Raw genomic sequence first — 14,333 nt, 5'->3', positions numbered from 1 at the left:
AATAATTATCAAACTAAGATAACTATTAATATAGGTTTCAAAAGAAAGAAAATGTATTAATTTTTTTTTCGTTTAATCCATAAATCTTTTTTTCGGAATTCCCTTTATTTAAATTATAATCAATGATGTTTGGCTGCATCTCTCAGTTGTCAGTTGTTATCAATTCAAAGTGAATTAAGCAAACAGCTGTTCTGAACGGTATTGTCAACTTATACGCTTTCTAGGCATTTGACGTTTTTTTGTTGCTCAAAAGAAAGAAATTAAATGACGATTTGGTAATTTTTACACAAACAAATAACAACCAACAATTGCAATGGATGATTGCAAAGAAGGTACCACTCCCATCTTTATTCCTGAATGAAAGCAGTAAAGATTTGATAAAATAACAATTGTTATTGTTTCTATTTTATAGAAAGCTGCATAGCAGCGGAAGCAGCAACGGCGGCAACAGCATCCCCCAGCACTACCATAAATGACTTAAACGACGACTGCTTGGAATGCATTTTTGAATGGATACAGGATCTACCAAGTCAAATACAAATTGCCAAATGTTGTAGACGTTTTCGTAATGTTATGCTGAATTTATGGCGAAGGCAACCTCAGCATCGAACATTGGCCTACAACATCTTGCCCACCATTGTACAAAACTATGACCTTTTGGCATATTACTTGCATTTGATGCAAGATGAATTCCGAACACTGCAAATAATCGATGACTGCCTTAATGTTTTTCTCAAGGAAATGGAAGAATGTGGCATTCGATGTCTGCACCGCGTAGAGAGATGTGAATTTCACGACGATGTCACCGAATGCTATCCCAGTGATGAGGATATTGAATGTTTAAGCAGATTAGTGCCTAATTTGAAATACCTCCAAATAACCGTACCCATTACAGGAAGGAATCTATCGAAATTCCAATATTTAGAAGAGCTATATTTGTACGATGAACAGACAAAACCAAAGGAAATTGAGGATGATGCTCTCAGGGATATACTTAAGAATTTAAAACATTTGCGGGTTTTGGATATACGGAATTTTGAAACGAGTCGTTTGCGTCTAATGCCTGACATAGTGGAATGCAGTTGTTTACAAGTATTGAAATTGAATTTAAATACCCTGAAAGATGTACTAGAATATGTATTGAAACTGCCACAATTGAAACAACTAAAAGTCCTGCTCGATCAAGATATTGATGTGTCGCTAATTGGCAATGTTGACACCTATGATTATAAGATCTATGAAACTCAAGAATACTATCACATTTTAAAAGAAAAAGGTCCCAGCATTGAAGGTTTAGCTGTGGATTTTCATTTTCTACCGGTGAGTTCAACATGGAATGTGGATTTTCTTTGCTTGAATCCGGAGAAATTGCGTATATTGGCTCTATGCAATTACAACTTTAATGCAACAAAATATGAAAATTGTAATTTTGCCCATTTGGAAATTTTGTGTCTTCGACATTCAGAGAATTTGGAAGCAGTTGCCATTTTGGATATGTTACATTTGTGTCCTGTATTAAAACATCTTGATATCAGCTATTGTCTGAATTTGGATAAGTCACTATTAAATGCCTTGACACGGTATTTGGAAAGTGAAAAGAGATCACATAAATTGTGTGTATATTATAGAATGTCCGGCTTAGAGGCGGAAATTGAAAAGGTAAGTGTCTTTTTGCAAAATTAATTTATTATTTATAAAAACAACAATCTATGGGATAGTCTATTTTGACTATTTTGCAAAAACAAAATTAATTTATCTATGTTATAAATTATTAATGAAGACATGCTAAATTTCAAACAAAATTTAAAAAGGTTTAGTTTTTTGGTTGATCGACATGATTTATAGAAGATCTTTAGAATTATTTTTTATTTTATGTATAAGTTCCATTTCGTATGTTTAAGAAATATCTACAATATATTGGTTGGTATTTGATAGTTCCAATACTTTTTTTGTCTTTGCAGAATCTCTCGTTTTGGTCTACACAAAAGTATATAAAATTACTAAACGACTTTCCTCCAGATTCCGATATGGGATTAAGTTATGTCCAAAGAGGCTATGCCTTTTATTTTTAAACGAAATTTATCAATTGGTATTTGCTACTGATGAATAAATTTCTATTCTTTAATTTTTGTTTAGAATAACTTGCACGAAATATTATTATTATTTCATTAAGATCTATTTGTTTTCATAATTATTAGTATTAGTTTAAGGTTTATATGTTTATTGAATACAATATTTTTTTTGTAAATACAATTGGTTATGGCTACCAAGAAAAGCAAAAACAAAATATAGTTTCAATGTAAAATAGAAATAGAGCAGTGAAGGAAGATAGTATTAGGAAAAAATAGTATAAGAATTTAAGATTCGATACAAAATCCCTTTAGAATAGAAACACTTTTTGTTTTAATTTCGAGTATCAAAAATTATATAAAAATGTTTTCATTTATTTTTTATAACAAAAATTCACAATCTAAATAATAATTCTTTAATTCTATAAAAAAATCTATATTTATGAGTTAGCTATGACTTAATAATTATACAAACATACTTCTCAAAATCATCTACATATATAATATTTTATTTCCATTTAACAGCAACTAACTAGACAAATACTCAAAATTTCTACATATATATTTACAATGAGGTCTCCTGAGCACTGGAATTTACGGCACACGGTGCTTTATTGTTGCATGTATTACAAAGTCCCATGTGTCCTTCCACCGTAAATCGAGTATATCTTGGATTGTGAGTGGCTTCCAGCCATAGCTAATTGGCAGGAAACGTATGTAGACACTAATAACGGCCACAAACCATGTCAGCACGGCCAAACGATATGAGTTTACAATCCATTTGGAGGAACCATAAAATCGCCTGAGTAAATATTCAATGTGATCGACAACAAAGCAGAGTAATTGTACTTTGTATAGAAATGCTGGCATATAGTTGTGCAGAAATAGGGTAGTGTCCATTGTGAAATATGGTATATAATGTATTAGATAGCCAATAAAATAGATATGGCCGACAGTGAGTAGACGATTCCATTCGTTTTCATCGATGTCATAGCAGAGACGTTGACGTCGTAATAAATAGAAAATGAATAGACCGAAATAGACAATTATGCCCAGGGTACAGGTATACCAGATGAGAATATTTCCCAGCAGATGGATTTGGGCATTGGATTTATCTGATACCCAATAGGCAATGCCTTTACTTAATAGGGGCCAATCCAAGGGATCTGAACTGTACATATGATTACCGACTTGGGTATCGTGTACAAGCATTTTATATTGTAGCTCCAGAAATTTGTTGATGAATGATAGCTTCGTTGGTTCCATGGGAATCATTTCGGCCGTCATGAGTTTTCGTTCACGTTCGGCTCTATCGGAATCTGTCAGCAAATTAAGGGATGATTAATAGGGATTAAATTCTAAAAGATGTATTTATTTACCCCTTGTATATCTATGCTCCTCAACATTCCAAATAACATCCTTGCCGTTTGTATCACGATCGGCCGCAACTTCTTGTTGACTGTAGGCCCAGTCGGGTAAAACTTTATTGGTATATTTCAAGGCAGCCCCTGTGGATACGTGTATTAGACGTACTTCTGATTTAATGGTTTTCCAAATGGAACCTTCCTACAATAAACAAAAACAAATTTCTTTCATTAACCTGCAATATTGAACAATTTCTTAATTGTTTTTTACCTTATGTCTATTTGTAATATCGACTTTCCACAACAGCTCCGGTTTCATATCGATACCATAGTCAATATAACAAGAAACTTCCTGACATGTGGGCGTAATAGGCGCGGCCACATCATGACTATTTAGAGCCCGACTTGTAATACCATGTACCAATTGAATAATGTCACCATGACGTATATATTGTGGTTTCTCACCCACAACAATATCATCATATTTAGGTTTCTTGACAATCCACCAATTGTTAACATCCTTAAAGGGATAACATGTAACCTGTTGTTGATGTGATGACCCACGACCATCTGGATATCGTACCGGATAGACAAGGGCATGCGAGTGTAACCAACACAAGGCACCATGTGTATGTCTTAGGGTAATTTGTGATCCATGGGCAACTTTGAGTGGCTGATTTTGTGTTATTGAGGCGAGTCCACCTTCCAGTGAGGCTTGAAAGGCGCTCGTTAAAATGGCATCATGTGGTCCGGCTTTGTAGAGGGTGGTTAGGTGCATATAGAATATAAGTAAATATACGGCAATTGGTACTATGGTAAAGATGATGATATTGCCAACCGTTTGGAGTATTATATAGGTATCTGAAAAGAAAGAAAATAGGGTTTAAAAATAAAATAAATAAAAAGGGTGATTTGATGATTTCCTAGGATAATAAATCAATTATGAATTGGTATGGATAAATGTTGTTATTACTCTAAGGACGTATTGAAAATGCAATAAATGACTACCATATAATGGTACCCCACGGTAATTTGAAGGTATTGTGCATAATTTTGTAACAGAAAAGTTAGGAAGGATATAGACCCATGTTTCCTTTTGAGATTCTTTTCAAAATAGGTCCTGTTATGACATTTTCGATCGTGGAAATATTTTTGAATAGTTACGGGTAAAATCGAGTTAGATTTAGATATAGCTCCCATATATATTTCCGTCCGATTTTATGTAAATGGTGCTTCAATGTCCCTATATATCTTTCGATTTGCACGAAGTTTTACATAGTGTACTGAATTGAGTCTAGGAAGACTTTTGTCAAGTTTCGAGAAAATAGGATCAGATTTAGATATAGCTCCCATGTGTATTATTCATCGGAATATATGTTATTGGTGTACCAAAGCCTCTATATATCTTCCGATTTGCACGAATTTCTGCATTGCGTACTGAATAAATGATGTGTGAAAATCGGTTCCGACTTTACTACTTTCCTTAATGGTTTTATTATGGGTCAAGGGGCTGGTAAACAATTCCATAATTTATACTTTAGAAAACGACATTATCTTTCATAAAAAGTGGGATTTTAATTGACTATGTGGGGGTCATTAAAATATATAGTTTATAGAAATTCTCCTGAAGTCCCATAGAAGGTCTTTAATTTTCTGATAATTTGATCTATTATGCAGTTCCTTCTATTCATGTCTGCAACAGATTAATTCTCAATTCTGTAACAATTCTCAACGTTCACAGTTCATTAACACACTTCCATACCAAAAATAATGTTACACACTTTTTTTCCAACTTACTTGTCTTTGTAGCATCGTACAGCAGATCCCACAGATATTTCACTATCAAATAGATTGCCAAACAATAGGTAAAAAATCCCACATATTTTACGCTGAATGCAAATGTCAAAAATGTGGCCGATGCCAAACCGTTTAATATCCAACCGATATACATTACTTTGGTCTTTTGAAAACGCATCAGAAAATAAAGGCCCAATGTGCAGAACAACAACAACATCGACTCCATCAATATCAAGCGTGATTGTATTAACATGGAATTATCGAAGAGTACCATTAGGCCACCCAAAACGGATGCCCAACGTGATATACCGGTTTCTTTGATTAGATTATAAACCGCGGAGGGCAAGAGACTACCACATAGGGCTGGTAAAAAACGCATCCAAAATAGGGGAAATGTTGCCTGATATGATGAACCAATATTTGTGGCCGTGAAGTTGCCATCATAGCCAATTGAATCGGCCACAGCGGCAATTAATTGTTTACCCAATGGTGGATGGGTATCGAAGAAGAATTGATTGCGCATATAATGGGCCACCGATTTGGCATAGTGCAGCTCATCAAAGACAACATTGCGCGGATAGGTGAGTCTATAGAAACGTGTTGCAAATGCCAGGGCAAATAAAAGCCATGAAAACAGATCCAAGTCAACTGTTAAGATAAAACGTTTATCTTCCGTATCGGTGGCGGGTGTTGAGGTTTCAATTCCTTTTTCCGGTGTTGGGGTTATTTCTTTTTTTGTTGTTATGGCTGTTATTTTTGATGTTGTCGTTGTTGGCTTTGTTTCGTCTTCTAACACTTTCGCTGTTTTGCCATTAGCTTCTATTAATTTCTCTCTGCTTTGACTAGGTTCTCTTGATTTTTCTTTCACCGGTTCTGAGATTGCCTCCACTCGAGAGCTAGAACCTGAACGAGAACGGCTTAAATCATTGACTGGCGTTACTGCTGCGACAGTGGCTGCGTTAGTTATAGTTGTTGTTGGTATTACATGGCAGGTATTTGCTGTTTGGCATGAATGGCAAGAATTAGCATTTAGACAACAACAATTTACATCGCGGCAACAGTTGATGAATGGAGTTATTAAGCCACCGCCATTGCATAAGCTATGTGCTCTAGCTTGAATAATATTCAGTGCGGCAATAGTTGCCGCTGCCGCTGGCCTCTCTCCCGCACCACCACCACTTCGCTGGTGGTGCTTGTTGTTTTCTCTGTCCGATTGAAGTCTTTCGTTTGCCGTTGAGTTCATTAGCTGATCTCGGTCATTTGGGTGATTTGATTTGGATTTGGCATTTTTACGCCTTTGCACGTTTTTGTTCGGAGATGTAGACATCGAAGAGATAAAATTAGTGAAAGAAGATTCATAAAAAAGGTTGTGGCTGTGAACTTTCTTTTACGTCAGCATGCAAGCGCTGCGACTTTATAAAAATTAAAGTTTTAACTTGTTTGTTGTTGTTGATCACACAAACACATACGCACACACCCTTCTTTCTTTCATTCGGGCTTATTGTTTTTTAGTGTTGTTGTCGCTGTTGTAGCGAATGACTGAAAACTTGTTATTAATGTATCTTTGATGAAATATTTTGGGGTTTTTCTTGGCAAGTTCACACTTTCACTTTTTCCTCCAATTAATTTCCTAGACATCCAGGTACAACATATGTAAATACAAGATGCGTTGTTGGTTTTGAATTCTTGAATTCATGAATCAATATTTTTGTTGTAATTTTTCTTTGCATCAATTTCAATTTATGCAGATTTTTTTGTGTTTGATTGTGTTTTTTTTCGGTTTCCTGTTGACCGTTTGTGTCCGACCGACCGAATGCCACGTCTTATTCGTTTGAAACTAAGCCCGACTCTGTGCACATTTTTAACAAAAATCCACTTGGTTTTCTTGTCTTGGAGCCATTCATGCACTCACTCCCTCAATGACAAGTAACTAACTCTCTGTTCAAGGCTCACTTCAATTATTTTTGTTTGGCTGTCTGGCTGGCTGGCTGCCTTGGTTGGCGGCTCTCCCATGTGCAGTTAGTTTATTTTTTCTTGTTCTTAGGCCTGGCCGTAACACAAAAACTTGTTCTTAACGAAATATTGCCCAATGCCTGTTGGTTGGTTCGTTGTTATTGTTGTGATTATGTTGTACAAGAAACCAAGTAATTTTATAAACGTCTTTCTCTATAAGTGGTCAACTTTTGAATGAAATAGTTTAATCGTATGCAGTTATCTTTTTACCTTTGAAATGCTGTGTCTTAGCCGTTCAATTTTAAGCCGCAGGGCATGACGTTGTCTTTTGTTTTAGTAGTACCTTTTACCCATCCATTTAATGCTGTTGTTGTTTCTGCTGCTTTCTTTTTAACCCATATTTTAGTATAAGCTATTCAATCACACAGCGCCACTTAACCATTTCGCTCTTTAGTGGGGAATAGTGAAGATGGCTCTCAAAGACTCTCTTCTCTCGCTTATCTCAGTTATATGAGAAAATCTTATTGGGAAAAATCATGCGTAACACCTGTTGTTTTGTTAAAGAGGGGGCTTTTTGTTGTCATTTTTGTCTTTTGTTTACTAACCAAAATAGAAAATTGTAAACAAGTAATGTTTGAGAAATTGAAGAGGGCTCAAGTAGTTTGACACTCTCATTGTGGAGAGTAAATAGTGACTCTTCTTTCATTAGAGGAAAACTGTAGTTTATGAGGAATATGTGAGAAAAATAGACTTAACATAAATCGTTTTTTTTTTTAATATTACAGATTTTCAGAAAAAATTATGATAGGTCTAATATTTGAACATTTCCAATTACTACGTTATTTAGATATCATGTGGACATGATTGAATTTTGATGACTTGTGTATAAAAGAAATTACAGTTTTGAATAATAGCCCCTTAACAATTTCTGATTGGAATATTTTCAAGGATGCTTGAGATGCGTCACAAGGTACAGGGTTTTCTAATAAGATGTGTTATTTAGTTATTTAAAGAAAAAATATTCTTTATATAAATTATGGGGACGGCTTTTGATATAAAAAGAGAAAGATATGAAAGTAACCCAGTTAAGCACCGGGTTACTTTAAAGGTCTAAAAAATTAATTTTAAAATGTAAATATTTTGTTATAAATTTAGAATATTTGAATAAAATTGAAATTATTATAAGTCTAAGGGAGTATTGAAGATGGCATAACCTTTAAATGTGAGATTTTATAGAAATTTGCTGAAATGACGTTTCCTTTCTATCAGCGATGCTGATATTTTTGATGTTCTTTAAAAAGGACAGTAGCGCTAAATGAGTTTATATAAAAAATCTATATCAGCTACCCCGAATACGCTTAAGAGCGTATCCTTTTCATGAAATGTGCATAACCAATCGAAATTTACCAGCCATATCTCCTCATTCCCCTATCGAATTCTCTATTTTAATCATTGAATCGAAAGAAGGCTTAGGACTTATCTTTTACTAGGCCCCACAGGAAATTTACCAGCCATATCTCCTCATTCCCCTATCGAATTCTCTATTTTAATCATTGAATCGAAAGAAGGCTTAGGACTTATCTTTCACTAGGCCCCACAGGAAGTAGTTGAAAGGTTTTAAATCACAATATGAGTCGTTACTTTTGAGTCCATTTTTTCTTATATTGCGAATTTTAAAGGTTTGGGTTCGATTTGTTTCAAAAATATTGTTATGTGTCATGTTTTTTACTTTTATACAAATCGAAGATTTGTATAAGAACCTAAAATGGACTTAGACCACTTTCAAAATAAACGACTCATATATCAACCACTTAAGAAAACAGTTCGGGTTTTAATAAAAATCATTAATCATATTTCAAAAGCGTAATCCATTTACCTTAAGTGTTGATCCAAACGCCGTATCGGGCCATAAACCGCACCGAAAAGGACATGTTGAGCATGAAGAGGATTTTCAGCAAAAACTGTAGGCTTTTCGATTATTGTTGTAATCGCCAAAGTGGATATTGGTATCATCAGTCACGATATAATTTTGATGTAATTCCGAATAATTCAGTTCTACGACCCACTTTGTGTTAGCCGAACTTTACTTATATAAAAACGATTTAATGTCTTTATATAAAAAAGATTTAATGACTCCTGTGGATTGTGCAATTTCAAAGAACGACGAGCAATATTCATAGTTGCACGGGTTTTATTTTTCAATTAGCACAAACTTGCCCCAATAAGGTGCAAACATTGCTTTAGTTTTGCAAATTGTGACTGCAACAAAATGGTAATAATTTTCCCCATAAAACAATTTAAAAATAACCAATTAGTCCACTTTTATTTGTTATTGCTTCTTATTGATTACAAGTTTAATAAAAAAATCATTAAACTGCTCAATATTTGTATTCAATTATTTTTCATGTTAAGCAAGTAGCCGTTACCAGATTCATTAAAACACAACGGCGATGACTACATTTATAAAGAACTCTGACTTATCGGTATGGCGTTGCCAACTTTTATTTCTCTTTTAATGTCATACGTTCAATTGCCGTTAAATGTGTTAATATTCAAACGACTCCGCTCATTTAATGCATTCTTTTTTTCGTTATATTAAGAAGAGAGGAGACAACAATTCAAATGACTTGAATTGAGAGTGCGAATTATAACTGATATAGAGATTGATGTGTGTCAATTAAATCAGGATCAGGCAGAGAGTAAAGAAATAGGTTCTCACATATTTATTGATGTGTGCGTGTGTCAATGGGTTTTCAGTTGCTTCAAATGAATGTGTGATCTTTTAGATTTTTTTTTTTGAGGTAAATATATTTTTTAATACCTTTAGAATATTTTCAAGGAGAGGTTATATAAAATGCTTGAGATTACTCTCATCAAATCCATACACCTTTTTTCCTATGTATGTTTGATATGTGAACGCATACGTGTGAGTGTTTTGTTAAACCACATATAATCCTGATCCAAACGTAAACATTTTCATTGAAAACAAAAGAGAAATGAAACACACACACTCATATTGACATCTATGAGTGAAGAATATTACAAAAAACAACACATTTTTTCTGAGAATGGGAATGTGACACAATAGCAAGGAATGAAATAACTTCATCATCATTATTGCATGGTTCCTATACCATCAAAGTCAGTGTGTATGCCACTGCAATGTCTTTGCCATTTTATTTTAGGGTTTGAAATAGTTTTTTGTTTTCTTTTTGTGTTACTAAACGTGTGAGTTTTGAAAGTGTTTGACTGCATTTCTTGCAGCTTGGTGTAAGTGTAATGCTAGGAATTGTGTATTAGCAGTGTGTTTTTCTATTTCTCCTTCTTGAGATAATAGTTTAGTTTTTTTAGCTACTCGGTGACTAAGATGTCGCTTGCCCTTGTAGTTGCTGCAGCATGCAATTGATTGGAACACAAGTATGCCGTTTTGGAATGAGTCCGTAGAATGAAGATAAAGTTTAAATGACACTTATGTTGAAATGGGAAGCACAACGCACAACCTCGCATCATGATATGACATTGAGCATCAGATAGGAGAAAAAAACAAAACTCGACATAAGGATATAAATGGCAAATACTTGAGACAGAGCAAATTGAAAAACTTGAAACAAAAGGAGAAGGGGAGGCAAAAGGAAAAACAAAACATATATAAGAAGATTTTTTTGTCTGCTATCGATGCTAATGGAAAATGTACTTTGTACATTGACAAAATCCACTGAATGGGAGTAAAACTATTGATATAAACTACAATATGTAAGAAATTAGCACTATTATATGGTAAACGACTATTGGCGTGAAGAAGAATAAAAAAAATAAATGCTTAAACTTTTCCAAGATTATATGGACGATTTGTATGGAAATCGAACAATAAAACAGATTTAATTGGAATATTTTAATTCGGGGGTTTTTAATAGACAGGTTAAATCAAGGGAATCTATAAGCAAGCTAAATGTGGACTTACGAATGTCTTTATAGACTAGCAGAAGGGAGTCTTTACAGACGAGCTGAAGGGAGTCTTTACAGACGAGCTGAAGGGAGTCTTTACAGACGAGCTGAAGGGAGTCTTTACAGACGAGCTGAAGGGACTTTTTATTGACGAGTTGAAGGGAGTCTTTACAGGCGAGCTGAAGGAAGTCATTATAGACGAGCTGAAAGGAGACTTTTTAAGAGAGCTAAAGAACTTGATGAACTGAAGGGAGTCCTCATAGAAAAGCTGAAAAAGGCCTCTAGTATTATACTGGCAAGCTGAAAATAGTCTTTATATATGAGCCGAAGAACGTATCTATAGACAATATGCAGTAGGCCTATATAGACAATTTAAAGGAGTTTTTTAGCAGAAGGGATCTCTACTGACAAACCGAGAGGAGTCTATATAGGTGAGCTGAAGGGTGTTTTTTAGCAGAAGGGATCTCTACTGACAAACCGAGAGGAGTCTATATAGGCGAGCTGAAGGGTGTCTTTATAAAAGAGCTGAAGAGAGATTTTATGGACGTGCGGAACGGAGTTTTTAGAGACGAGCTGACAAGACTAGATGAGGAGAGTCTCTAGAGATTATATGAAGGGAGTCTCAGTAGATGTGAGTCTGTATGGACGATCTGAAGATAATTGATATAGATAGAGATATGGAGGTAGCTTTGATAGAACTTTACCTTTATATTAGATAGCCTACATTTCGAAGAACTACATATTTGTACCTACGATTAATGTAATTCTACTCATTAAAGAACTTCTCATCTGCAAATGAGTCCCTATTTTGTAAGAGTTACTTTGTAAACAAAGCATATAAAACTCTAACCTTCACACAGAGTAAATAAGGCAACAATGTAATTATTATCTCCCACCATTAACAGTTACAATCTCCCAAACCACTCTATCTCTAACTCTCTTTTCCTATTAAAAACTCCCACACAATATAATCTCTGTATTTAAGTACATGTGAGTACTTCACCACTCTACCTTGAATATTTTGTTGTACTTCATTGCATTCATGTACGTGTATGTGACAGAGTGTGTATGCGTGTCTGTGTAATACAAGCCAGCCTCATTCAGGGCATATGGTAATTTTTTTTGGGGGGTTATAAAACGTATAATTTGATGATGATCACTTTTCACATGTAATTGAGCTGCTGATTAAAGCAATTTGGTCGATACCGAAAAACGAATCAGTAGTGTTCAAGGGAATTATGTTGCAACAATATTTGCATTTTAGCATAGATGCACATAGTATGTATGCAGATACAAATACACACACACATAACCACTCTCAGCTCACTTAATGAATATAGAACAAAGGTTATGTTTGGTATTTGTGTATTAACGAAACAATTAAGGTTATGATTTGAGTTCGTTTGGGAAGGGCTGTTAATTTCTTTTGCATTGTAGTCTAATTCCATATTTCTTGTAAATTATTCAATAAGAATTTCAAAAAAAAATTTTTTTTTTTGAATTTAACATCTCTTCAAGCAAGGAAGCAACAATGTACCCATTTTCTTTAGATACATCCCACCTCCCTCTATAATATTATGCTTTACTCACTCTCTATTATCCCTTTCGCAATGTTTCATGATAATATCCCATTATCTGCTTCCTTATAAATTGTGATCATCGTCTATTGTAAATTCTAATATTCCACGATGGAATGATTGCATTTGACACTGAACAATGTATTGTACTTTTAATGAATTTTTACAACATCATTATTTTGCGCCAACATAAAGCGGTGAGCGATGACTTAGTAAATCATTGGAAAAACGGGGTGACAATAGACACAAGTCAAAAGTGCAATATGCTTTGGCAAACACGAACGACCGCTAACGTCATTGTCGCGTAAACCATCAACGCCATCAGCCAGCACCTCTGTCACCACTACTGCCACTACCACAATCACCATAATCATCACCATCATCATCAACATCATCATCATTGTCAGTCAGCAGCTAGACCACAAGTCAAAAAGTTAAAGTGACATTTTAGCAGAAAGAAACATGTCACTTAATAAACAGCAAGCATCACGTTTTTACACCGTCCAACACGTTCCATAGCAGTGGAGGATGAACTGAAACATGAAAAGTGCCACTAACACCCTAACCAAGAGTCAACGTCACCGCCAGTGGCAGTTTACATTTCATTACCCTTTCCTATATCTAAAAAAAACGAAGCACCAAGATTTGTATTTTAGCGTTTGGTCTCGCCTCCCTTTTGAAAGAGGACTATGTAAATTTGGGTCAGTGGCGTTTAGTTTTTTTTACACCGTGTTAAAATAAAACCACAGGGAGAGAGGAAGAGGTTTTGGCGGTTTGTTTTTAATTTGCCATTGCAGCAGAATATCAGCGCCTATCTTAGAGAAACATAACATAGTGTTGGTTAAAAAGCGTAAGAAATCGATAATCGGGTTTCTTAGAGAATAGCTGCATAGAGTCATTCATACTCAACCTTAAGGCAGTCTATATAGACCAGATAAAGAGACACCTTAATAGGCGAGATGAAGGGTGTCTCTATAGATAAGCTGAAGGGAGACTTAATAGGAGAGATGAATGGAGTCTTTATAGACGAGCTAAAGGATGGAAGGTCTTTAAGAAGATCTGTAGGGAGTCTTTAGAGACGAGACTTTTTAGAGATTTGTAGGGAGTTTCCATAGAAGAGCTGATGGAAGTCTTTATAGATGACCTAGAGGAAGTTATTATAGACGACCTGGAGGAAGTTTTTACAAACGACCTGAAGGAAGTCTTCTATAGATGAGCTGAGAGGAGTTTCTTTAGACGAGCTGAAGGGAGTCTCTATAGACGTGCTGAAGGGAGTCCTATAGACGAGCTGAAGGGAGTCTCTATAGACGAGCGGAAGGAAGTCTCTATAGACGAGCTGAAGGGAGTCTCTATAGACGAGCTGAAGGGAGTCTCTATAGACGAGCTGAAGGGAGTCTCTATAGACGAGCTGAAGGGAGTCTCTATAGACGAGCTGAAGGGAGTCTGAACTGAATTTTGGATTAAATTTGAGTTGATGGCAGTCTATATGGAAAATTTACTATATTACGGTGTCTTCATAGAAGACCTGAAGAGTGTTTTTATAAGAAAGTGTTTTTTGGTCTATGGACCAGGAGTATTTTGTTATTGATTCCTGATCGTCAGACCAGGATTTCGTACCAGAGATTAGT

The 14,333-nt window shown here is 35.1% G+C and overlaps 2 protein-coding genes across 2 annotated transcripts; one reads left to right on the top strand and one right to left on the bottom strand.

Moving 5' to 3' along the window:
• Window positions 1–313: 313 nt before the first annotated feature.
• LOC133329078 (uncharacterized) lies at window positions 314–2,072 on the top strand. Its single transcript, XM_061537577.1, has 3 exons — window positions 314–332; window positions 413–1,659; window positions 1,962–2,072. The coding sequence occupies exons 1-3, from the start codon at window positions 314–316 to the stop codon at window positions 2,070–2,072; spliced, it is 1,377 nt and encodes a 458-aa protein (XP_061393561.1).
• Window positions 2,073–2,663: 591 nt separating this feature from the next.
• On the bottom strand, window positions 2,664–6,557 carry LOC133329077 (protein O-mannosyltransferase 1). Its single transcript, XM_061537576.1, has 5 exons — window positions 6,041–6,557; window positions 5,231–5,935; window positions 3,705–4,294; window positions 3,449–3,635; window positions 2,664–3,388 (listed from the first exon to the last, which is right to left on the bottom strand). Exons 1-5 carry the CDS (start codon window positions 6,555–6,557, stop codon window positions 2,664–2,666), a joined length of 2,724 nt encoding a protein of 907 aa, XP_061393560.1.
• Window positions 6,558–14,333: the final 7,776 nt, after the last annotated feature.

Source organism: Musca vetustissima, unplaced genomic scaffold, assembly GCF_032173495.1.
Source record: "Musca vetustissima isolate MV318-11 ecotype Yass unplaced genomic scaffold, APGP_CSIRO_Mvet_v1 utg24653, whole genome shotgun sequence".
Classification (NCBI taxonomy): Eukaryota; Metazoa; Arthropoda; class Insecta; order Diptera; family Muscidae; genus Musca; species Musca vetustissima.
The sequence above is the reverse complement of the archived record's forward strand: the minus strand, read 5'-3'. Positions and strand labels throughout refer to the sequence as shown.

Coding starts and splice junctions, on each gene's coding strand:
- LOC133329077 (XM_061537576.1), bottom strand. CDS start 6,557: ATGTCTACATCTCCGAACAAAAACGTGCAAAGGCGTAAAAATGCCAAA. Junction 4,295..5,230: donor GTACGATGCTACAAAGACAA/GTAAGTTGGAAA, acceptor CTTTCTTTTCAG/ATACCTATATAATACTCCAA. Junction 3,636..3,704: donor ATATTACAAATAGACATAAG/GTAAAAAACAAT, acceptor TGTTTATTGTAG/GAAGGTTCCATTTGGAAAAC.
- LOC133329078 (XM_061537577.1), top strand. Junction 1,660..1,961: donor TAGAGGCGGAAATTGAAAAG/GTAAGTGTCTTT, acceptor TTGTCTTTGCAG/AATCTCTCGTTTTGGTCTAC.